The sequence below is a fragment of the Bombina bombina genome, chromosome 2 (genome assembly GCF_027579735.1).
Source record: "Bombina bombina isolate aBomBom1 chromosome 2, aBomBom1.pri, whole genome shotgun sequence".
NCBI classification, from domain to species: Eukaryota; Metazoa; Chordata; class Amphibia; order Anura; family Bombinatoridae; genus Bombina; species Bombina bombina.
In genome coordinates this window covers 127,671,175-127,697,162 of record NC_069500.1, presented here as the reverse complement: position 1 = coordinate 127,697,162, position 25,988 = coordinate 127,671,175, and the positions used below count along the sequence as shown (strand labels likewise).

The following is a 25,988-nucleotide window of genomic DNA, read 5'->3' as shown; positions in this document are numbered from 1 at the left end:
ATATTCAAATAGATTAGCAAAACAAATGACTGTTTGCTAATCCTTCATGGCTCTCAGACAGGTCAGAAGTCTGGGCTTTGAGAATATCCTGCTTGTTCTAGCAAGTCAGTTTTCAAGTAAAACTGACTTCAATTAGCTTATAAGTAAGTGAGTTGATTGAAATTGGCAACTTTGCAACTGACAACGTTAGTAAATACTTTTTTTTCTCCAAGTCGGCTGTTTCACCTGATTTGAAAGAAGTTAGTATCCTAAAGTCAGATCTTTGGAAATAGACCACAGATAGTTGAAATAATTTAAACAAAGAGATATATACCTAAAGGGACATAAAAAAAGTAATGTGTTACAAAATGTTATTATTGATTTGTTGCTTCCATAGAACCATGTGTTTAGCCACTGCAAATAGGAAAAATACATTGTTGAAGTTCTCTTCAGAGAAGCAATGCACTGGTGGACCTAGTTGGTGATTGCTGGATATACACATGTGCTTATTGTCATTGGGTCACCAGATATATTCAGCTATGCCCTAGTAGTGCGTCGTTGCCAGTTGCGCTGGTTGAATAAAGTACTTTACAAAGCTGAACGAAAATTTTATTTTTTTTAATCATTAAAAGAAGCAGTTCAAATTGAGGGGTAAATTTATCATGGTGCGGACAGACATGATCCTCTAAACCGAATGATGTCCGCCGCACATCGATAAATGCCAACAGCATACGCTGTTGGCATTTATCATTGCACCAGCAGTTCTTGTGAACTGCTGGTGCCATACCGCTCCCTGCAGATTCGCCGCCACTCAGCCACTAGCAGGGGGTGTCAATCAATCCGATCGTATTAGATCGGGGTTATTACTGTCCTCCACCTCAGAGGTGGCGGACGAGTTAAGGAGCAGCGGTCTTAAGACCGCTGCTGCTTAATTTCCTCTTCACGCGGAACTGAAGCAGAGTGGGTCAAAAGCAGCATTCACTGCCTCATTAATCGACCCCTGAGAGTCAGATTAGTTTCAAAGTTTCAAACTAAAAAAAAACGAATTATTTTTATAGTCTGATTCGCCTTATGCATTGGGTGCCTTTGAACAGGTTCACATTTTATTAGAACTTTATCAGATTTTGTTTTCTAGGAAATATCTATCTAATTAGAAGATTACATCCATATGCCAAAGAACAGCTTATTACATTTACCACATTTCTTTACAAGTCATCATGCACTCTGTTTGCTCATTACAAAAGTATGGTTAAAATTTAAAGCTGGTTTAACCAACCTTCTTCAACAAAGAATCTTATTGGATTTATTTTCACTTGGGGAATTGGTGAACAAATTTAAAAAATCACATTCATTAAAAAAAGACAAGTTAGCATTGCTTATTCTTGTAACAGGACAACACTTAAACATAAATACAAATCATCAAGATATGCACTGCGTTCTTCAAAAGAATATTATTGAGTCAGTTGTAGAGACAAACTGCAAATCGTACTCCATGTCCTGCATTCAGCTTGTATTTTGTGATCACAGGAAGTAGCTTTCATCATATAACATCAAATAGCCATGTCCTGCACACAAGCAATTGGTGTTGCATGCTGTCCCTTTGTAAGTGCTGAAATCATTCTATAATTATACTATAATGATAAAAACTCTAGATTTTTAACCCTTGCTGGGCTGTGTCCTACACTTTCATATCATTTTGCTTTGTTAAAGGGACACTCAATCAAAATTAAACTTTAATGATTCAGATAGAGCATGCCATTTTAAACAACTTTCCAATTTACTTCCATTAACAAAATGTGCAAAGTCTTTTTATATTTAATCTTTTTGAGTCACCAGCTCCTACTGAGCATGTGCAAGAATAAGTGTGTATGCATTTGTGAATGGCTGATAACTGTCACATGGTACGTGTATGCATTTGTGATTGGCTGATGGCTGTCACATGGTACAGGGGGAGTGGAAAAAGACATAACTTTTAAAATTGTCAGAAAAAAAATCTACTATTCATTTGAAGTTCAGACTAAGTGCTATTGCATTGTCTTGCTATCTTGCATTTGTTTATTATGCAAATCTACTGTGTTGATTGGTCCTTTAAGTCCTATTGTATTGCACTGTATACCGCAGTTATGATATGCACAGTGCTGTATTGTAGTAGAACTTTACAAATAAATGAAAATAATTATGGAATTAGTGCAAGCAAGGATCATATAAAAATAACTGATTAAAGGGATATGAAACCCAAAACTTTTCTTTCATAAATCAGAGAGCATGGGATTTTAAAAAACTTTCTAATTTATTATAAAATGTTTCTTTGATCTCTTGGTATCTTTTGTTGAAAAGCAGTGATGTATGTTTAGGAGCTGGTACATTTCTGGAGCAGTTTACAAGAATGTTATCCATTTACAAGAGCACTAGAGGGCAGCACTATTTCCTGCCATGTAGTGCTCCAAAAGCCTACTTAGGTATCTCTTCAACTCAGACTATCATGGGAACTATTTGAAAGTAAATTGGAAACCTTTTGTAAAATTGTATTTTTTGTCTGAATCACAATTTTTTGGGGGGTTTCATATCCCTTTAAAGGGACACTCAGGCTTTATTAAATTTTCATGATTCAGATAGAGCATTTAATTTTAAACAACTTTCCAATTTACTTCCATTAAAAAAAATGTGCACAGTCTTTTATATTTACACTTTTTTTAGTCACCAGCTCCTACTGAGCATGTGCAAGAACTCAGACTATACGTATATGCATTTGTGATTGGCTGATTGCTATCACATGGTACAGGGGGAGGGGAAATATATATAACTTTAAAACGTGTTAGAAAAGAATCTACTACTCATTTGAAATTCAGAGTAAATGCTATTGTATTGTCTTGTTATCTTGCATTTGTTGATTATGCAAATCTGCTGTGTTTACTGGTCCTTTAATTATATTTTAGTAACATAGGTCAAACAACCTTCCGTAGAAAATAACCACTAACGTGATTCTTTTCTAAAACCTCCTATGAAAAATAGTTTCTTATTTTTAAAAAACAACAATAAAAAGTGGCATTAGTTTACCTTCTTAGAATACTTTATTATTACATTAATGTCCCTTGGCAACTATGGGGTTGATCGCAATACTTTATAAAATCCCCCTAGACATTAAAGGTGTTTTTCTGTTGATAAACATTAAAGGGACACTAAAGCCAATTTTATCTTTCATGATTCAGATAGAGTATGCAAATTCAAGCAACTTTCTAATTTATTCCTATTATTTTTTTCGTTCTCTTGCTTTCTTTATTTAAAAAACAGGAATGTAAAGCTTAGGAGCCAGCCTATTTTAGGTTCATCACCCTGGATAGTGCTTGCTTATTGATTACTATACTTTAAATAACCAGGCATTACAAGTGGCTGGTTAATGCAACCGCAAGCTGATGTTTTCACTTTGCGCTAAGCACAATTAAACAGAGGTCAGACCTCTGGTTAAAAATAAAAAGTTGTTCCAATTGCCCCCAAAATAAAGCGGACAGTACATTCACATAAAATAAAAACATGAGCATTTGGACTTTTTTTTTCCAAACAATAACTGCACTAAGCAGATATAAAGGATTAAAGTGAGGGGATGTAATGGTTTCCATTTCATAGGAGTCAATGGGGGACTGTATTTTTCTATTTATTCTTCATAAATATATATGTATTTACACATATAAACACATAACTATATATGTAAATATGCATATGTATTTACTGCTGCCCACGCTGCCCACTTGCCCCCTACACTGCGCAAGGTGTTTGTTTCTGGCTGCTGGCATGAAAATGAGGCTCATATTAGAGCTTAAGGAACCACATTCCCATGAGTGCTTAGCTTCCAGCAATGCGAATGCCAGCATGCATGCGCCTTACGCCTTACTTGTAATACCACTGCACATGTACATGCGCTGTTATTGCCAAGTTAAGCATACATATCGCAATTGTGTAAGTGCATATGTGCGCTTAATTTGTAACCTTGCTCATAGTGTGCTTTACAAAACCTTACAAAAGTTTTCTTTTGGAACAAATGTTACCAGTAAAATTCCTTTAACCATCTCTCTCTGTAAATGAAGAATCTAATAATAAGAGAATGAAGAACACACATAAAACCACACATGTTAAAAACAATACAATTGGAAAGTAAGTAGGACTATAGCATAGCAATTTATTTTCTAGTCCAATACATATGTTGCTTGACAAGGAAGGAAAAAAAAGACTTAAGAAAAGTATATAAAGATATATATACAAAAAGAATGTGCATTACAAAACCATTCGTAAATGTGGTTTCAATTTTCTTGCACTTAACAAATTCAATACAAAAGGGGCCACACTCTGATTGTTTTCATTTACTTCTACAGTGCGTAAAAAGAGTTTTTATAATTTTAACTTAATAATTTTCAGGGTTATTCAAAATCTTGAAGTTAAATAAAAAAAAAATAATAAAAAATGTTTTACCTCCAATTACTTAGATTTTATGAATATACAGTACCAGTATTCTTGCGTCTAAAATGTTTGGTAGTTTAATTCTGAGCTGCCTGTATCTGCATGCTTGTATGAGCATTGTTGTTGTTTATGTAAATTATTTATTTGCTCTTGAAATCTCTATATTAAAGGGACTCAGAGCATTAAAGGGATATTAAATACATCTCATCCACCTCCCTCTAATTCAGTGTGCCTCCATTTTGGAACCTAGGTTTCACTGCAGGTATCTAGAAGAGAGTTGCTGCACATGTGAAAACACATTTGCACTAGAAAGCAGTGAAAGCTAAATTTCAACATGGTATGATGGCAACACCCATAAATAGAGGGAGGTGGAGAATAACCTTAATACTATGTTTATAAAAATATATTTATGGCTAGATTATTAACCTAACCAGCCATTAAAAGTATTGCTACCGTGAGCTCTCGATAGCAATTAGCGCTTATAAAATTAACCAGAGATCAGATCTCTAGATAATTTTATAAATGTGCTCCAAATGCCCCCAAAATACTGTGCAGTGTAGTTTATTAAAACATGAAGATAGTAGCATCTTTATTTGTTAATAAAATAACTGCACTAGGCAGCATTTTTGGGGTAAAGTTGGCAGGTGTGGGGTGTTAGAAAAAAAACGGCACTGAAAAGTGCCTTTACATTGCGGTCTATGGGAACTGTGTGTTCCCAGTAAATATATATGTACTGTATATGCTTATATACATATATATTTATGTGTTATAAGTGTATATACACATATTAACACATAAATGTATATGTGTATAAACATATATTTATATATTTAAAAATGCTGCAATCACTGAGCGACTTACCCTGTTCGCTTTGCTTAGGTTCTGATGCTATCTCTGACGGCATCAGAGCAAGGTACCCATTGGAGCTTATAGAAGCGTGCTCTAGGGAGCACAATGCTTCCCAGCAACGTGAACGTGAGATTGCGTTCACATTGCGCTTAACTAATACGAGCACACATTAGCGTGCACTGGTATTACAAAGTGGAGCGCTAATATCTTGTTATCTAGCCCTTAGTGTTTAAGGTCCCTTTAAAATCTGCTGAAGAGTTGCAATGCATTGCCACTCCTGCGCAAGCCACTAAATTTGCAACTTTGCCCGTAGTGGTTAAAGGGACATTAAACACTAAATAAATGCTAGATCGAATGAAGCATTCAAAGAAAAGATTAGTCTGAGAATAGCATGTACTGTAGATGTATTTTTTAACGTTTTATTAGCTGTTTAAATATTGACAAAATAAGTGTAAAGTTATTGGGGCCTATCTATCAAGCCTGTAGGCTTGCCAGAAACACCAGTTATGAAGCAGCGGTCTAAAGACCTCTGCTCCATAACCTGTCCCCCTGCTCTGAGCAGACGGACAAAGATCGCCGCACCTCCCTGCTGGCGGCCGATTGGACGTGAGTCAGCAGGGAGCGGTGCTGCACCAGCAGCTCTTGTGAGCTGCTGGAGCAATGTTAAATGCAGAGAGCGTATTGCTCTCCGCATTTAGTGAGGTCTTGCAGACCTGATCTGCACTGTCGGATCAGGTCCGCAAGACATTTGATAAATAGGGGCCTTAGTGTCTATAAAACAATGGGAGCTGCCATGTTGTAACTTAGGTTACCTTCTTTGCCGTGGCCAATTAGGGACAGCTATAAATAGGTCACTAGAGTGTGCAGCCAATGGCTGTGCGGAATATAACAGTGTTCTGCACTTCCAATTCTAATAGGAACTGAAAAACTCACAATTTCAGAATGGAATTACAGGAAAAGGGGACAAAATAAATAATAGAAGTATATTGCAGACTTTATTTTATATATACAGGTTATCATTTTATATTGCCATCTCAAAGTGTTTAATGTCCCTTTAAACCCATATTGCACTTACATGACCCTTACCTAAAATACAATGTTATGTTCAAGATACCACATCCAGCATTACTCCCCCCTCCAAAATAAATAAATAAATAAAAATCTGTTGTTCCCTGTAAACAGTTATGTAAAACAGCAAAACTGTCTATGCATTCCATTCTGAATCATGTCTAAACATATGTCAGTTTTAGATTGTGACTCATCAGTTCACTTCCAAAGTATGTGGCCTTATATTTCAGAAAAAAAATATGTTTACTTTTTCTAAAAAAAAAAAAAAGTTGAAATATTCTATGAATCTACCAAGTTAAAACTTAAGGTCATCCAAAGCTTTGTATTTGGCCTACCTTTTACATTCTCTTATATTATACACTTTTCCTCTACCTCACCCATTTTACAATATGTAAAATTACCTACTATGCTAGATGAATGATTCATTTTTTGTCTTTTTGATCTTAGATTTGTATACCATAGATTTAGAGATTATACTGAATAAAAAATATAGTTTCTGTAAAATAACAGAGTAGTTAAAACATAACAAAAGTCATTTTGTTTTAAATATATACATCATGTAATATTTTTTTATTTTTTTTAGATATTTTTGTTCTGAGAAAAAAAACGTTTGTTTATTTTTTTACATGCGAGATTTATTTAGCCAAGTTTGGCTTATTACCCAGTAAGCAATCAGTCCTTAAGGCACAGTTGCACTTCCTGTTAACTTAATAAAATGTGTTAATATAGCAAGCACATGTTTTTTAAAGGTATTTTACAGCAAAAGTGACAGAATAAATAAAGAATGCATGTCACAACTTTGTCTTTTTTTCCTTTTTTAAATATTTTATGGAAATATTAAATGTCATGTTAATGCCACTTTAATAAAGTATATTGCAAATATACTTCTTTTTGTTTCTAGTTTGACAGCAATGTCCCTTTAATAGATGACATAAAAAAATATAGAGCGTTTGTTTAAAAATATAAATATATAAATAATGTTCGCTCTACACTAAGTATAAGTTACCAATGCTCCAATATACAAGCAAACAAAGCGAATGGGAGAAAAGTACTTAAATATAACGTTCATGTCTTACTTTGTAATTTTCAAAGTGCGAAATTTGCATTTGTTTATGTTTTACTTGGTTTATACCATTCTAGTCACCCATAGGTAAACACCAGCTGAATTCACACGAAGGTTATGATCACAGTATGTCTGGATGTCATTATGACACCAGACTATGTGATCTAACCGCAAGATCACCTGTCTTTTTTGAAAAAGACACATGATGTTAATGAATTTGTTGAGGTGTAAGCTGATGACTGTTACCATACGATAGACCTTTAAGAATGTTTTGTAAGTTTTAAGTCTTCGTCATTCTCTGATGATGTGTTGAATGAATGTTTATGAAATCAGTGTGCATTGTAGACCTTCAGGGAAAAAGAAACTGTTTATGTTACAGGACAGAATACAATTATTTAAATCTAATCTACTCCAGAATCACCAGATAATTAATTTCTCTTCTTGGTATACTGCACAGTTTGCAGCTGTTTTTCATTTTTCATGAAGAAATAATTTGGGAAAAAGTCCACGGTTGTACTCGATTGGCACTGTTCCGATTAAAATGCTTATTGTAACACAACAAATCAACTGACAGATATGTTTGAAATAGCTCTTCCGTGTATTTAATTGAAATAGTAGCTAAGAATGCTTTAGTATGTTTCTTCCCACAATTAATTACCTGTGACTATATTTATGATGAGATGTGATTTTTTTTTTTTTTTTCTGTTTATTTTGAAAGTGCTGCAGAAGAAATGTATGAATAGTAAAATCTGTGAATCAATATAAAAGCAAATCAATATAAATGAAAGCTAATTACAGGCTTATTTATAATACTCTTTATTTTAATGATCGCATTTTGACATCACACACCCCATATTCGTGTTATCACGTAATAAAGTGGTATGTACCTGCAGGTGCTTGACAATAATCTTAGAGAATCAGAAACTTTCATGTTCAAAGAGAGCACTTGAACTACATTTTTGCTTATTTTTATTTCTTTAGATGCCTTGGTATCTTATCTGTACTTCACAAATGAGACATCTAAAACAGTTCTTATTCAAACAATATCTAAAAGGAATAGGCTTAATAATAGAGGTTTTAAATAGGAGCTCAAAATATTTTTGAACTAATATTTAAGAAATCTGCATATTTATAAAACATAAAACAATATGTCTTCCATGCCTAATTGTACTATACACTTGATATGTATTGTTCTTCAAAATTGTTAAATATACAATAGGTCTTGAGATATTCCATCTCTTTGCTTCTATAAATATTATTATATTTGCAGAAATTATTTTGTGGTCAAAGAAGGCTACCTATATTTTTAATGGTAATGGAGGGCAAACATTACTTACCCCACAGGGAATAATTTCTAAAATGTAGTGATTTTCCCATGATATTGTTTGTTCTTGTCCAACTGTCCCATGATATATTCATCTTAGAAGTCTGTCCCTCATTGGAAAAAATACTCTGAAGTTTCATCTTGGCATAGATGCCAGTGTGGAGATCAGACATAAGGTCTTTGTTGGTCATACGTTTGTTAGATTGTTTTGGAATCTGTGTCTCCTGCAGTTCACAGATGAGACTGAATAATACAATATTAATTATTTTATTCATGATATGTGCGATTTATATTTACAGGAGAAGAGTGGGCAGAGCTATGGAAACTGTTAGTGGTTGTAGCTAGTTAAAGGGACACTGAACCCAAAATGTTTCTTTCGTGATTCAGATAGAGCATGCAATTTTAAGCAACTTTCTAATTTACTGCTATTATCAATGTTTTTTCATTCTCTTGCTATCTTAATATAAAAAAGAAGGCTTTTTTCTTGGTTCAGCACTCTGGACAGCAGTTTTTGATTGGTGGATGAATTTATCCACCAATCAGCAAGGACAACCTAGGTTGTTCACCAAAAATGGGCCGGGCATCTAAACTTACATTCTTGCATTTCAAATAAAGATACCAAGAGAATAAGGAACATTTGATAATAGGAGTAAATTACAAAGTTGCTTAAAATGTCATGCTCTATCTGAATCACAAAAGAAAAAATTTGGGTTCAGTGTCCCTTTAATACCTTCTTACCTTCTTTAGCCCCAAAGTGGTTTTTTTCTTTTTCAAATGTTAGTAACTATATAATCATCTGACTCTTTACCCATTCCGGTGTCACATGCTGTATCCAATATTGACTACAAAACAAAAATAATCAATTTTTTATTTGAAATGAGTTGTAAGCTGGGTATTTGCTTATTTCCATTTATCTGTCTATATTCATTTGTTCTCATGAGGATCTCATATAAGACAAATGTTGTGTTTATATAACGTGCACAGCATGTTCTTAAGAAATCCTCATTGTTAAGAAATGCATGAAAATGCAAACATATTCTCAAATAACTCTTTTTAATGGAAATTGTTTGGGAGTTTTATGGTTCATTGAGGTCTGTTCCTTTCCAATAGAAGAGCTGTGAAAATTGTCTTGCAGGGCTTGCAGTGGTTGACGAATATGTTCAAAATTTAGGAGCCAGTAAGAATATTTAGGAGCCAGGCATATTTGGATTTGTATATAGATATATGGATAATAACCCAAAAAGTTAGGAGCCAGTGGTAAAATTCTAGGAGCCAGTGGCTCCCAGACTCCTGGGTTTGTTGAGCTCTGTTTTATAGGATATTAAAAATCAAACTATTTCAGTTCATTAGGATCCCTAGTAATCGAGTGTGTCTTCCAATGGCTTGCATTGTGTTAACTTTACCATTGAGACCGCATAGACAGTAGTATTCCAAATGATCAGAAAAACACTCCCCAAGCAGTTTTTCAAATTATGTTTGGACTTTTCTAATTCAATAGCATTTTACCTGTGTCACCTGAGCTGCTTTAAACATTCAGGATTCAGATAGAGCATTCAGTTTTAAGAGACTTTCCAATATACTTCCATTATCAATTTTTGCTCAGTCTTTTTATATATACACTTTCTGAGGCACCAGATCCTACTGTTCACAGTGTATACATATACTAGTCTCTGATTGTCTGATTGCATCACATGATACACGGGGACAGCAAATGAGTACAAAAATATATTTGTCAGGAAAAAATCTACTGCTTGTTTGAAATTGTGAGTAGATGTTATTGCATTGTCTTTTTATTACGCACTTGGTAATTATGCAATTCTACTGAATTTAATGGTCCTTTAAGCATTGAACATGCTCACTTAAAATATAATATACAAGTTGGTTCCTATATAAATATAGCTTAAATCAGGGCTAGAAAAACCCAATTGCCAGGGAGCCCCTGGCTCCTAGAATTTTACCACTGGCTCCTAATTTTTGGGTTATTCTCAAAATATCTATATACAAATACCACTGTTTGGCTCCACATATTCTTACTGGTTGCAAAATACAGCCAAAGGCCAATATTATTGTGCTGACTTACTTTTTATATAATTAAGGGTCTTCTAGTGGTGCCAGATATCCTTGTGCAAAACAATTTTTTATTTTTATCTTGTCCCATAGTATCACTACTGGCTGAGAGATAATTTTAAATTCACACAAAACACTCATATAATCTACTGGCAAACTCTTAGTGATCTACTGGTGAATCAAAACACTAGCGATCTACTGGTAAATCCTTTTGGATTTACCTGCTATAAATGCAAGTCAATTGCAAAGGCTCCCTGTGCAACACACTTGCATATCATAAGTCGGTCCAAGTCTGTTTAAAGAATAAAAATCTGACTTGCTTTTAAAAGAATATAGTACGTTTATCTATCTAAGTGTTATCTATGAATAAACTTGCAGCAACTTCAAACTGACATTAAATCCAGCAAAATTTATATCTAATTACAAGTTGCATACTCTTCACATGCTGATTTGAAACAACAAAGACTCAAGAACCTACCTAAAGCAAGCATCAGGTGTAAAATGGTTAGCAGAGACATATGTCAATTAATTAGGACAATTTACATGGAGAGAGCATTAAATATAATAATTCAAATGCAAACAATACTTAATTTTGTTTTAACATATACTTCTAATATAAATTAATTTATATTAGTTATATAGATACATTTTTAAACACAATTCCCCTGAATTTGTTTTTAGTTAAGATGTGTGAGGTAAAATCTCAGGTAAACAAATTTTAGCCAATCAGATTCCAGTTTAGTGAACTTGAGTCAATGAAATGCAGCTACTTTATAAATATGTCAAAATCTGTTTATTTTTTTTAAATAAGTTGAAATTCTGAAAATAAGTCAAAGTTTAACAAAGTTATGAATATAATTTAACACCTTAAAATGTATTGTGAGATGGTAAATGAGACAAATTATTTGGGCCTTTTTTTGCCTCATGCAACATCAGTAAATTACAGTTGTTTCAATCTAATGAAACAAAAAAACAACAACAACATACAATGGATGTTATGGGGAACTTGGACTTTCAAATCCAAGTGGTACACTGGTATTTCTAATTCCTGGTGGAAATCTTCCATACATGTTGCTTAATTAATGTGTTTGTTAAAAAAAAGATATATATATAATTAGTATCAAACATTTCGAGGATAATTATATCCTGTGTAGTGTCATGTAGATCAGTATTTCTCAATTCCAGTCCTCAAGGCCACATTTAAAGGGACAGTCAACACCAGAATTTTTGTTGTTTTAAAAGATAGATAATCCCTTAATTACCCATTCCCCAGTTTTGCATAAACAACACAGTTATATTAATATACTTTTTACCTCTGTGATTACCTTGTATCTAAGCATCTTCTGACAGCCCCCTGATCACATGACATTTTATTTATTATCTATTGACTTTTATTTTAGCCAATTAGTGCAGTGTCTGCCACAATCCACGGGCGTGCTCACAATGTTATCTATAGGGTTTACCTGAACTAGCTCTCCCCTGCTGTGAAAAGCAAATACAAAAGCATGTGATTAGAGGCGGCCTTCAAGGGCTTAGAAATTATCATATGAGCCTTCCTAGGTCTAGCTTACAACTAAGAATACCAAAAGAACAAAGCAAAATTGTTGATAAAAGTAAATTGGAAAGTTGTTTAAAATTACATGCCCTATTTGAAACATGAAAGTTTTTTTTGGACTTGACTGTCCCTTTAAAGAACTTCCCTACCCGAGCACAGATGAGACAGTTATACGGATTGAGCTAATGTACAGCCTTAGAAGGGAAATACTTAAAAATATGTCCTGTTAAGGCTCAGGTCCTGATATTCAAATGATTCTATTTCTAGCTTATTAGATAGCAACTGCAAAACATTTAATTTTATACTAACTTTTTGACAGTGACTAACCTTGTTGTCTGCGGACTAAAGTCCAGATTGACTACTCCAAATAAGGCAAATGGTAGGAGGAGTTTGGGTATTGAAAAATTGCAGTGAAAAATTAATTAAATTTGTTTTAAAATGTTGAGACTTGGCTGATTTGTTATTCTATACCAATCTATAGCAACACAACAGAGATATCTTCTAATTACAAGGTGTTTACTGTCCCTTTAAATTACATAAACTAACTTCTTATTGGTCTAAGAGACCTAATAATGGCACAGAACATAATTTAGTGTTTTTCAGTATCTGTCTGCCTAATTAGTCTAAATAAGCATATGACTTAAAGAGACATGAAAACCCAAATTTTTCTTTCATGATTTAGGTAGAAAATTCAATTTTAAACAACTTTACAGTTTACTTTTTTTATCAAGGTTGCTTAATTATCTTGGTATCATTTGTTGAAGGAGCAGCAATGCACTATTGGTTTCTAACTGAACACATGCGGTGAGCAAATGGCAATCAGTATACATATGCAGCCACCAATCAGCAGCTAGCACCCAGGTGATTTGCTGCTCCTTAACTTACCTCGATAAACCCTTCAACAAAGGATAACGAGAGAAGGAAACAGAATTGTTATTGTTTTAAAAGATAGATAATCCCATTACCCATTCCCTAGTTTTGCATAACCAACACAGTTATATAAATATACTTTTTTACCTCTGTGTATCTAAGCAACTGCAAACTGCCCCCTTATTTCAGTTCTTTTGACAGACATCCAGTTTAGCCAGAGATGGCTCGCTGGATCTCCACATGCATGAGCACAGTGTCTATATCTATATGTCACACATGAACTAACACCCTCTAGTGGTGAAAAACTGTTAAAATGCCCTGAGAGAAGAGGCGACCTTCAAGGGCTTAGAAATTTGCATATGAACCTCCTAGGTTTAGCTTTCAACTAAGAATACCAAGAGAACAAATCAAAATTGATGATAAAAGTAAATTGGAAAAGTGTTTAAAATTACATTCTCTATCTGAATCATGAACGTTTAATTGGACTAGACTGTTCCTTTAAATGATAGAAGTAAATTGGAAAGTTGTTTAAAATTGTATTCTCTGTCCGAATCATAAATGTCTAATTATGACTTTGAAATTCTGCACTTTTTATCAGCTTATTTAGGGATTTTATATGGAGACACATGATTTAACCAGAACCACTACACTTTTTTATGTCTGTTGCTGGCAAATTTCACTACTATTTCCTCTAGACAGATTTTGACAGTTGCTACTATCTTAAACTTCTTTACAACTCCAGTGTTTTTAATAGGAGTCATCTCCCCAAAAGAAACAACAACAAAAAAATGAAGGGATGATATTGGGCATTTTTAAAGTGAAGGTCCATTTTGATGAATTAGTGCCCGGTTTTTAATAAACCTATTAAAAACAAGGGCACTTTAATTCCTCAAAATTGACATTTCACTGTTTTCTTCAAAAACTTACCTTTTAATCCTGAATGCCGCTCCAGCGATTCCCCCGGCCGTCGGAAGCCTCCGCAGACGTCAGAAATGACGAATCAGGCTTCCTCCAATCACAGCTTCCCCCCCCGGGGGAATCTTGGCCTGATGCAACGCTGTGATTGGAGGAAGCCAGATTCATCATTTTGGACCCGCGATGATGGCTTGCGACGGGCGGAGGAAGTGCTGGAGCAGCTGCCAGGATTAAAAGGTAAATTTTTGAACAAAATAGTAAAATGTCAATTTTGATGAATTAAAGTGCCTTTGTTTTAAATAGGTTTATTAAAAACCGGGCACTAATTCATCAAAATGGACCTTCACTTTAACCACATTTATGCACTTTCCACATTAGTTAGTTGGCTTCAAAACCTTTAATATGATAACAAAATATAACAAGTATATTTTGCACCATGTAAAATATGCTGACAACTGGGGAAAATAAACAAGAAAAATAAATGAATCCAAATAAATACAATGTAAAATTTAAATAAAATTCTACCCAATCACAACTGCAATATTTGGATTATTATATTACTATTCAGAAAAAAAGACATCTATCTGTAACCCATATGTTTTGGCATGTGGTGTTTTGTGTCACTCCTTTCACATATATATTCTTGTATAGATTTCACTCACCTCACAACACTTCACATAAATGGCTGTGTCTGTATTTTAATGATGTGTGAAATTCCATGTGAAACAATTTTAGTCAGATTTTCCAGTGGCCATTTCAACATTTTATTAGGCTTTTATGTGCCCCATTAAAATATTTCTTAACAGAATGAGACCTGTGTAGCACCTGCACAGTAATATTACATAGCCAACGGCATAATTATTATTTTTTTATCTCTGTAATGAGCACTAGCATAAATAGATTTGCATAGGCTTATTTATGCTAAAATTGATATAGTAAGTAAAAGGTTTTATTTAGTTATTCAAAAGATCTTTTGTTATTAGATTTATGATGATCATCATCATCATTATTATTATTATTAATAATAATACTTATTTAAGTAAAGGGTAATATTACTAGCAATAAGAAAATGCCTGAGATTTGTGAACAATCTTCCTAAAGCTTATTAAGACATGTCAAACACATGTTGTTGTCTGACTTATTTAAAAAAAAAAAAAAAAGCTGTTTAAATTTAAATTAAATTGTATACTGTAGTTTTGTACTTCCTAATTATCATCTTATCAGCATTGGTTTTGCTGGCGAGGAGAGACCCATCTTGTAAGGGCCGGATGATCTAAACCTCACGGCTCATTTGAGATGATCTAAAATGATCCCCCAGCACTGCAAAATCCCTAGTGAAATTCTTAAAAGACAAATTTTGCTATACTTCTCCAAGGGGCATTCCCTGCATTGCTGTATATGAAGGAGAGACAATTCCAGTGCAATGACATGACAGTTCAGCTGCATTTACACGTTGTTGTATTTTATATTACCTCACACTTCAGGTTAAGTTTTATTACATTTAAAAAAAATTGTATTTTATTTTGTATATAGCGGTGTATTTATGATTGTGATTTTAAAAATTCAGATTATGCTTTCTCAGTTTCTGTGTAACAAATTAGGATTATACTTTTTATATTTATGTGTTTCTTTTACAAATTACATCCTAGGGGATTTCAAAGAGCTGGACTTTAAGAGTGTCATATGACACACACACACTGATTGGATGTTAATTTGAATTGTCATAAAAAAAAGTTCATCCCAATGGGCCAGCATTGTTATAGAAGCATTAATATAAGTACAGATTTAACCCTTTTTTATGGATAGATTTCAAAAAAAGGTACACATATACATTTTTTAATGGCAAAGATTACATATATGGCAATTGATTAGCTAAAGTTTACCATTACTTTAATGTTACTGGAACAGATTTGCACTTTATTTTTCAATACTCAAACTGCACCCACCACATTCCATATTTTGAGGAACAAATCGGGACTTGCGTCTGGAGAAGCCACTGTTATTGTGTTTGCAAAATATCCATTGTTTGGCTTCAACAGAAATAAAAAAATAGCAAACTGCAAATTAGAGAAAGATATGTGGCAGGTTTAGGCTTGGGAAGCCTGCCATGTGCTCTTTCAGTTTTCAGGTTGGGAAAATTCACAAATTTCAGAATTAAATTTCAGGAAAAAAGAACAAATAAATAGTTAAAATATATGGCAAAGTGGTTTTACTATGTATAATTAAGCAGTTTATATTACATTCTCAAAGTTTTAGTTTATCTTTAATGTTAATAGTTGCAGAATAATTAACATTATATTGGAAATTGCACATTGCATAGAAAATGTGATGATAATGAACAATTGATTCAGAGGGGAGAATAAATAATTTGGTTGTCAATCTGTTCAACAGTATGAAGGTGGTTTTTCTACAAGTGTTGAAAATCATTTTAAAAATGGTAGCTCATCCACATTAAAAAAATAATTTTCTGCCCACTCAGTTGTACCAATGGTAAATTTCAGATGATTGTCGCATGGTTTCTGTTCATGCAAAATTGTTGAGAGCTAGAAATATGATATTGTTCAGTAGTAGATTTCACTTATCGGAATTTAAAAATGTTGCAAAGACATAATGTCACATTAGATAATTTTTAAATGTTGCAAAATTTTCTTTCTTAATTCTAATATACAGTACTCATATTTTCTTAAGAATAACTAAAATGGAAAGTAATACAATGTAATTTAAATTTAAATTTATATTATGTTATATTGCTACTGTAAGTTAATGGACCTTTGTAATCTTATTTTAGGTATATTGGAGATAGCATCAGTGGACGTGGGTGTTGTGGCAGTGAAAGCCATTAAGAGCAACCATTACTTAGCCATGAACAGAAAAGGAAAGATTTATGGATCTGTAAGTATAACATTATTTGTTAATAGATACTGTACTATATATGACTGATACCATTAGTTACCACTGATACCTAATTGCATTATAGGGGCCAGTGTTTTTGAAAGAAGAATTTTCTATGCTGATATTATAATCGATCAACTCTTCCAGTCATTTAAATGATTGCAAATTTTATAAAACAGCTAAAACTATATGATCATTTGAACACATATGTGTGATTATCAAAAATGTAGCCAGTATTCCTTTTTACTTACTTTGATCATTACATGATATAATGCATTCATGGTTTGTTTATGTTACACAAATAGACCGAATACAATGATTCCAACACAATCTATCTATCATCTATCTATCTACATGCCTACCTAATCTATCATCTATCTATCTACATGCCTACCTAATCTATCATCTATCTATCTACATGCCTACCTAATCTATCATCTATCTATCTACATGCCTACCTAATCTATCATCTATCTATCTACATGCCTACCTAATCTATCATCTATCTATCTACATGCCTTCCTAATCTATCATCTATCTATCTACATGCCTACCTAATCTATCATCTATCTATCTACATGCCTACCTAATCTATCATCTATCTATCTACATGCCTACCTAATCTATCATCTATCTATCTACATGCCTACCTAATCTATCATCTATCTATCTACATGCCTACCTAATCTATCATCTATCTATCTACATGCCTACCTAATCTATCATCTATCTATGGATCAGTTGGTTAGTCTTTCTACCTGCCTGCCTCTAGTTGATGAAGATATGTAATTATTAGTGATTTTTACTGTCAATTTTGTATTATTTGTTTTACCAGTAATAGATATGAAAAAAATGAAATAGTATTCTTATATATTTTTGGAATATGCTACATTTCTAAACGTGTTAACATTTTATTATATTTCCACAGAAAGATTTTAATATTGATTGCAAGCTAAAGGAGAGAATAGAGGAAAACGGTTACAACACATATGCATCACTTAAATGGAAGAACAATAAAAGACAAATGTTTGTTGCCTTAAATGGAAAAGGAGCACCAAAAATTGGACCAAAAACAAGGAGAAGAAATACAGCTGCTCACTTTCTTCCCATCGTTGTAGAAGGGATGTAAAGGAGATGCGTTACGCTCTTGCAAATCATTTTCATACATCTTCCACCTCAGATTTCCATTTTTATAGGAAACAGTGAGAAGTTCTATTAGATGGCATAAGTATTTTGGACCTTAAGGGGACTTTAATTTGTTCTGTGTCAATTACTGGCCAGATGGTTAAGCAGCTACAGTCTGTGTGAAGAATGTTTATATTTGTACGATATAATTTCGAGGACATAAGACAATCAGACAAACTGATCTTCTGGGAATGTTATTTATGGAATACTGACTCAAATCAAAGACCTTCTTTACTCATTCACGCCCAAGGATCCAATGAGTTGTTAGATATGCAAGAATTTACTGGAAGCACTTGGGTCAATTGCAAAAAGTAAAGGATTTTTTTTTTTAAAAGAGGCATCATGAAGAATAAATAGGAGTATAAAATATAAATGTATTGCAACTGTTCTAACAAAATGAATATTATGGTATGCCTGTGTACTCTACCTTCATCTCTTTCCTTGTAACTTATTTATTTAATAGAATGTTTAATATGTCTTCAATGTTTGAGTTGTCTGTCTACAATTCCATATTTGTTTTACTATCAGTATCATAGATAGTTGTTTCTGCTTCAACATCATTATATGTGACTGTTAAAAAAAAATAAGATTAACATTTACAATTAGAAAACATTATTTATCAGACATTCACACAGGTGTTTACTTCATTCTAGACAGTAAGTCCATAGTGTATTAGTTTTTTTTTAATCTTCACTAATAAAGCATAACATTTAGGCGCAAGTGATATAGGTTTTAGGGAATTTAATTTGATAAATCTGTTTGTTATAAATGTCCATAAAATTTTAGTAATGCCCTTAAAGAACTCCTTAACCTGTTCATTATATAGTTAAGGATTGAAAGCTCTTTAGAGAGTAATCAGGCATAAATTAACAATACTGCGGGTTGCAGAAATATAAGCAGGCATACAAATCAATTGCAGATATATTGCATGCAAGGATTGCACTGTGATCAGCAGTATTGCAGATAATGAAATAAACATGTTGGCCTACGTTCAAAACAAAGCGCATTGCTGTTCATCACATTGGGCTGTTCCCATCTAGGTTAATGAAAGCTATCTTTCAATGTCAATGTGGTGCAAGGCAATGCAGAAGATGAATCAGTGCTATTTTTTGTTAACAAATAAAATCCAGTGCTATATATACTGCTTTAGCTCTACATGATTCATTTTTCACCAATAATATAATGTATCTACGTTGTGGATAGTTCCTTATTTGCTCCATCAACAGTAAAATTAAAGATCATATATACAGCTTCTGCTACTGTATTCATTTTATATAAGCTGCATGTCTCAGATGTAGAGATATGTCATATAACACATTTTGCCTGCCTTAAAGACAGGGTATATTTTTTACTGTTAGAGGTTCTATAAATCCACTATATGAATAACACAGAGGATGCTAATCCAGAGGTTTATGTATAAACTCAAAGGTGGTGCAAATTTGAACAATTTAAAATTGCTACTAATTCCAGTAGGTATGTTTTTGAATTGTTACAATTGCTTAAAGGGCCATGATACACAAATGTTGAAACACTTTAAAGTGATGCAGCATAGCTGCAAAAAGCTGACTAGAAAATATCACCTGAACATCTCTATGTAAAAAAGAAAGATGTTTTACCTCAAAATGTCCTCAAAAGTATTCAAACCCCATTGTAAAAGACCATAAGCTGCAAATCAGTATGTCTGTCCTGGGACAGCCAAGGGAGTGAGCCTCGTGCCCACTCATGTTATTTCCCTATTCAGTTAAAGGAAGTATACTATGAAACCTCATGAGAGTTAAGTGAAATCTCATGAGATCACAGTAAAAGAGTTCATGACCTCCCTCAGCACTGCTGATGCTGATTGGCTGTAGTTCATTTCTTCATTTTTTATTTTTTTTATCAGCAGCTGAATATCAGCTGAAGTATAACTTTCTACACAGGACTTACGCTGCTGAGCTGAGGAAATTGTGAGGTAAAATATCTTCCTTTTTTACATAGAGATGCTCATGTGATATTTTCCTGTCAGCTTTTTATAGTTATACTGCAAAAGTTTCAAGTGATTTAGCATATGAGTAGTATGTCCCTTTAAGTATTTTGCACAAAGAAGCATGTTACTTTTGAATTTATATATAACTTTTTTTTGATATAAGTGAGCTTTCTTTCCCAATTTATGGTAGCCATTTGTAAAATCCATTTGCTCTAATTTTATAAATAAAGGGATAACATGCTCACAAAATTTATATAATGTATATGAACGAGTAACATGTTAAAAATATTTTTTTGGCATGAAAAAATCTTAAAGGGACAGTTCACTGTAAACTAGTTTTTCCCTGAATGTGTTCCCCGTGAAATGTAATACCAGCCACAGTGTATGAGAAATTGCTCATTTATGCTTCTGTTTGCGAAAGAAATAGCTGGATTTGCTCTATGAAACCACAGCCCATCAAAAGAGGTTTGGCTTGCTGACAGATAAGATCTCATTAACTTATCACTCAAATGCTTTCCTTTCTTATCTCTGTCTCTGTTCAATACTTAGAAAGAACAATGGAAAATTATAATTTTAGAGCTTTATCTCTTCCACCTCCTACTGTGAGTGTAGTTTCTTCTGCTGGCTGTGTTTACATAGTTTGTCAAAAGCCTGTACCTAGGTATAGAAATGTCAGTATAGGTAGGGATACTACAAGCTAAATCAGCTATTTTAAATGCCAATATAAAGGCTAAGGAGCTATTTGTAAACAATTTAAAACACTCCAGCAGGTAAAATGGATAATTGGGAACAAATTAAAGGAGAGAAAGTTTTATGGTAAACTGTCCCTTTAAGTAAAAATTATTTAAGTTTGAAGTGAAACTAACAATAAATGTGTTTATCTCTCAATGACTGGACAGGGACAACTCCCAAAGAAAAAGCTGGTTTATTTAGCCCAGGAATAAAAAAAAAAAAGTTCTGTGATACATTATGAAATACTCTGATTTACATGGAACATAGAACATTTTTGAGTATCATGTCCCTTTAAAGAGTTAATATGTTAATAATGGGACATTAAACACACTTTTTTTTTATTCAGGAAGAAAATACAATTTTAATAATTTTATGATCAAATTTGCTTCATTTTCTTTGTATCCTTTGTTGAAGGAGCAGCAAAGCACTACTGGGAGCCAGTTGAATACATTGGATGAGCCAATCACAAGAGGCATATTTATGCAACCACCAATCAGCAGCTATCTCCCAATAATGCATTGCTTCCTTTGAGCCTACCTAGGTATAGTTTTAAAAACATAGGATCCCAAGCAAATTAAATAACAGAATCAATTTGAAAAATTGTTTAAATCACATGATCTGAATCTTGATCGTTTTTTTTGTGTCCCTTTTAAATAAGATATTTAAAAAAAAAAAAAAAAAAAAAAAACCCAGCATGAACAACTGCAAATTCAAACAAAAATAATAATTTATCCATGATTTGTAACAAAGATGACACATTTATTCCATCTATGCTAAAAATCTAAATGTTATGTGCTGCTTTATTTTATTTTATAATTATGTTTGCCCTGAAATATAGAATGCCTTGTAGGTGAGCTAAGAGAGATATTGCTGCTTTGAATATGTTTTAAATTGAGGAAATTCAATATTCTAACAATCTCAAATATGTTGGTCAATTCTTTTTTGTGTTCTTCTAGAGAACGTTTTCAAGTTCATTTTATGCATAATAACATTCTTTTTGTTAGAGCAGATAAATTGAAACAGTTCATCTATTATACATACCACAGGCTTCACGTTGTATTCCACTAAATAAAAACATAAGCCTACTATGCCGTGTCCTAGCCAGATAAATGTAGTTTAATAATATTATTTTTATTCAAAAACACTTTACGTGATAACATGAGATTATATTGATGCTGCAGTTTTATTAAGTTCTTGTAAAAAAAAAAAAAAGTATGTTTTATTTTTATTGTTTGGAAACTGTATTTTGGTACAAATGAGAGACTTACCAATGTGTCTTTTTACTAAAAAAAAAAAGTTAACCCTTAGAAATACTGATCTCTTGTCGTCTTATAAGTTATTTGAGTCAATGCTTTTTATCAGCACTTCCAATGTTAATCTGTTATTTAAATATTAGCTGTTGAAAAAGAGCTTTCCCATAAACTGCAAAATGGTTAGATTTTGTTGTGTTCCTCAATAAAGTTGATTGGTAACATTAATTTCCTATACCATATATCAATGTCATGTGTTTTATTGTGCTTACTCTTTTTTTTATGCTCGTTATTTCTGACTCATCTATTTGTGAAGAAAAAAAAAAAATTTCCTAATTCAGACAGAGCATACCATTTAAAAAAAAGTTTCCAATTTATTTATATTATTAAATTTGCTTAGTTCCCATGATATTCTTTGTTGAAGAGTTTCCTAAATTTGCATCTCTTGCAAATAGATATCATTTTTGCAAAACTACTACCATATAGTGCTCCAGAAATGGGCTGGCTTCTAAGCGTACATCCCTGCTTTTCAACAAAAGATACCAAGAGAACAAAGAAAATTGATAATAAAAGTGAATTTGAAAGTTTTTTTTAAAAAAATTGCATGCTCTACCTGATTCGTGAAAGAAAAAAAAATGGGTTTCATACCCCTTTAAATAAAGGCATTCAACTAGATTGGCTAATTTGTTCTGCTTCCATCAAAAGATAGGTTTCTCCAAAAATGATATATGTAATCCTGAACTTCATAGTTAGATTACGTCACCAAATGCACATAGGCCTCTCACTGGAAAGAGAGCTACCTCTTTTATGGCCTGAAGACAAAGCAGATAAACATGGAGAACAAAAGGAATGTGAGCAACCACCAATCAGCAAGCACTACCCAGGTTTTGAACCAAACTTTTTTTTCAAATAAAGATAGCAAGAGAACAAATAAAAAAATATAATAGGAGTAAATTAGAAAGTTGCTTAAAATTGCATACTTTATCTGAATCATGAAAGAAAAAGATGTTTTTTGTGTCCCTTTAAACCTACCACCAAAACTAACCCTAATCTAAATTCCAACCCTTGATCTTTAACTCTAACCATAACTGTGAACTTTGCCTGAGATTGATTTGATATTATGAGCTCCAACATTGTTACAGTTGGATCTTAACATTTTTCTAACTGCAATAATCTAATAAAACAGAAACAAGAAATGTATTAAAGGGATACTAAACCTGTTTTTTTTTCTTTCATGATTCAGATAGGAACATGTAATTTTAAGCAGCTTTCTAATTTACTCCTACTATCATATTTTCTTCATTCTCTTGCTATCTTTATTTGAAAAAGGAGGAATGTAAACTTAAGAGCCGGCCCATTTTTGGTTCAGCACCCTAGGTAGTGCTTCCTGATTGGTGGCTAAATGTAGCAAACCAATCAGCAAGCTCTACCCACTCTACCCATGTGCTGAACCAAAAATGGGCCGTCTCCTTACCTTACATTCCAGCATTTTCAAATAAAGATACCAAGAGAACAAAGAAAAAATGATAATAGGAGTAAATGAGAAAGTTGCTTAAAATTGCATGCTCTATCTGAATCATGAAAGAAAAAATGTGGGTTTAGTATCCCTTTAATGTCCTCAAAATACAACTTTCTGCTTTTTTCATTGCTGTATTTTCTTATGCAAATAATATGTTGTAACACGAAAACAAATACACAGTTAGATTACAAGTGAAGTGCAACTGATAGTGCAGGGTGTGCTATCGTTTGCGCAACTTTACCTAAAGAATAACAACCAATTTGGTATTTCAAGAAGATGGTTAAATATCTTAACAAAAAAACTTGAAGTGGCTACATTTTATTTAGCATGCCTTATCCTTGTAAAGGAAAACCCAAGGAGCACTAATAGTTTATTATGTTTGTATTACAAGTGGTATGTTAAAGGGATAGTCAAGTCAAAATTATGATTCAGATAGGGCATGCAATTTTAAACAACTTTCCAATTTACTTTTATCATCAAATTTGCTTTGCACTCTTGTTATTCGTTGTTGAAAGCTAAACCTAGGTAGGTTCATATACTAATATCTAAGCCATTGAAGGCCACTTCTTATCGCAGTCCATTTTGAATTTTTTTTACAGTTTAACAGCGCTAGTTCATGTGTGCCATACAGATAATATTGCGCTTCCCTCCTGTGGAGATATTTATGAGTCAGTCTAAAATGCAAGTCTTCAAAAGAACTGAGATAAAGGGGCAGTCTGCAGAGGCTTAGATACAAGGTAATCACAGAGGTAAAAACTATATTAATATAGCCATGTTGGCTATGCAAAACAGTGGAATGGGTAATAAAGGGATTATCTATATTTATAACATTAAAACAAGTAGACTGTCCCTTTAAGTGTTGAGCTTGATCACAATACAGCTTTTTAAGGCTTGAAGTAAACCATTGTTATTAAAAGTAAAGCACAGAACTACATGAAGAACTCCCCTTATTGCACATTGGCTTAATGTTTGAGTTATAGCTTATATGGATTTTACGGGAAGCCCTCTCAGAAGTCTATTATGTGAGGGATTTAGCTCACTGCGCTATCCAACATGCAGATTGGAGCGCATTCTAGATTATCACTCAAGTTATACAAAAATAAATAAATAATTTCTCTATAAACAAATTTTATGTAGTCTGCTTAAAAAATAAATGGATTTATGCCAACATATAATAAAATCTAAATATTAGAAGGAAGACACTTGATTTGACTTCTACATGTTGACTCATTAGTCCATGTATATTAATAAATGATTTCTATGCCTATTGTAGCATCAGACAAAATGAACTCTTTCATATTTTTTTGATAAAAAAATGTATTGTGATATAGATTGATATGGACCTTATTCATTATAATTTGACAATAATTAACTGTATAGACTACTATTAGCTATTACATTAAATTTCCACTGATTTATTTTTTCTTTCAAAAGCTGTCTGAGAGGTTTATAATCACCCAAGCTATGTGTGGTACCTAAAGACAAGAAAATAATTTATAACACTGAAAAAACAAAGAAGGCTACTGCCTCAATTTCCCTCCCTAGACAGCTACATCCAGACCTACATGGGGCCCGATCCGATATGCAGCGTTGCCCGCAAAAGCCAGCAACGCCAAATTTTGCGCGGGTTTGGTATCACATATACGGCGTAACATAAAAGTTATGCTCGTATATTTCTGCCTTCGCACGTAGTTTTTTGCCCCATAGACTGATATACCAAACCCGCGCAGTTTGGTATCCAATATACAGCGTAAGGACTTACGTGGCGAAAATGGAGAAATCTTACTCCCTTTTCACCTCGCCACAAAATGCAGGTGTAGCAAGCCTTACGCTGAGTTTTGGAGCCCAGTAACTCCTTTAAATGCCTGCAAAATAAAACCTAACACCTAACGCATGCGAAATGTCTATCTACCTGTCAACCGCAATCCCCCACCGCAATCCCTAATAAAGTGTTTAACCCCTAAACCGCTGCTCCCGGACCCCGCCACCACCTACATTAAATGTATTACCCCCTAATCTGAGCCCCCTATACTGCCGCCACCTATATTAACTATATTAACCCCTAATCTGACCCCCCTACACCGCCGCCACCTATATTAACTATATTACCCCCTAATCTGAGCCCCCTACACCGCCGCCACCTATATTAACTATATTACCCCCTAAACCTAAGTCTAACCCTAACACCCCCTAGCTTAATTATTATTTAAATACATCTAAATACTATTAATGTTATTAACTAAATTATTCCTATTTAAAACTAAATACTTACCTATAAAATAAACCCTAAAATAGCTACAAT

The 25,988-nt window shown here is 33.2% G+C and overlaps 1 protein-coding gene across 1 annotated transcript in view; it reads left to right on the top strand.

Moving 5' to 3' along the window:
- FGF10 (fibroblast growth factor 10) overlaps nt 1–22,409 on the top strand; it is a 95,797-nt gene extending 73,388 nt beyond the window's left edge. The window contains exons 2-3 of the mRNA XM_053701259.1: nt 16,931–17,034; nt 17,963–22,409. Of these exons, the coding sequence (XP_053557234.1) occupies nt 16,931–17,034; nt 17,963–18,163 (305 nt within the window). The 3' untranslated portion in view covers nt 18,164–22,409. The remainder of the gene's footprint in view (nt 1–16,930; nt 17,035–17,962) is intronic.
- Nucleotides 22,410–25,988: the final 3,579 nt, after the last annotated feature.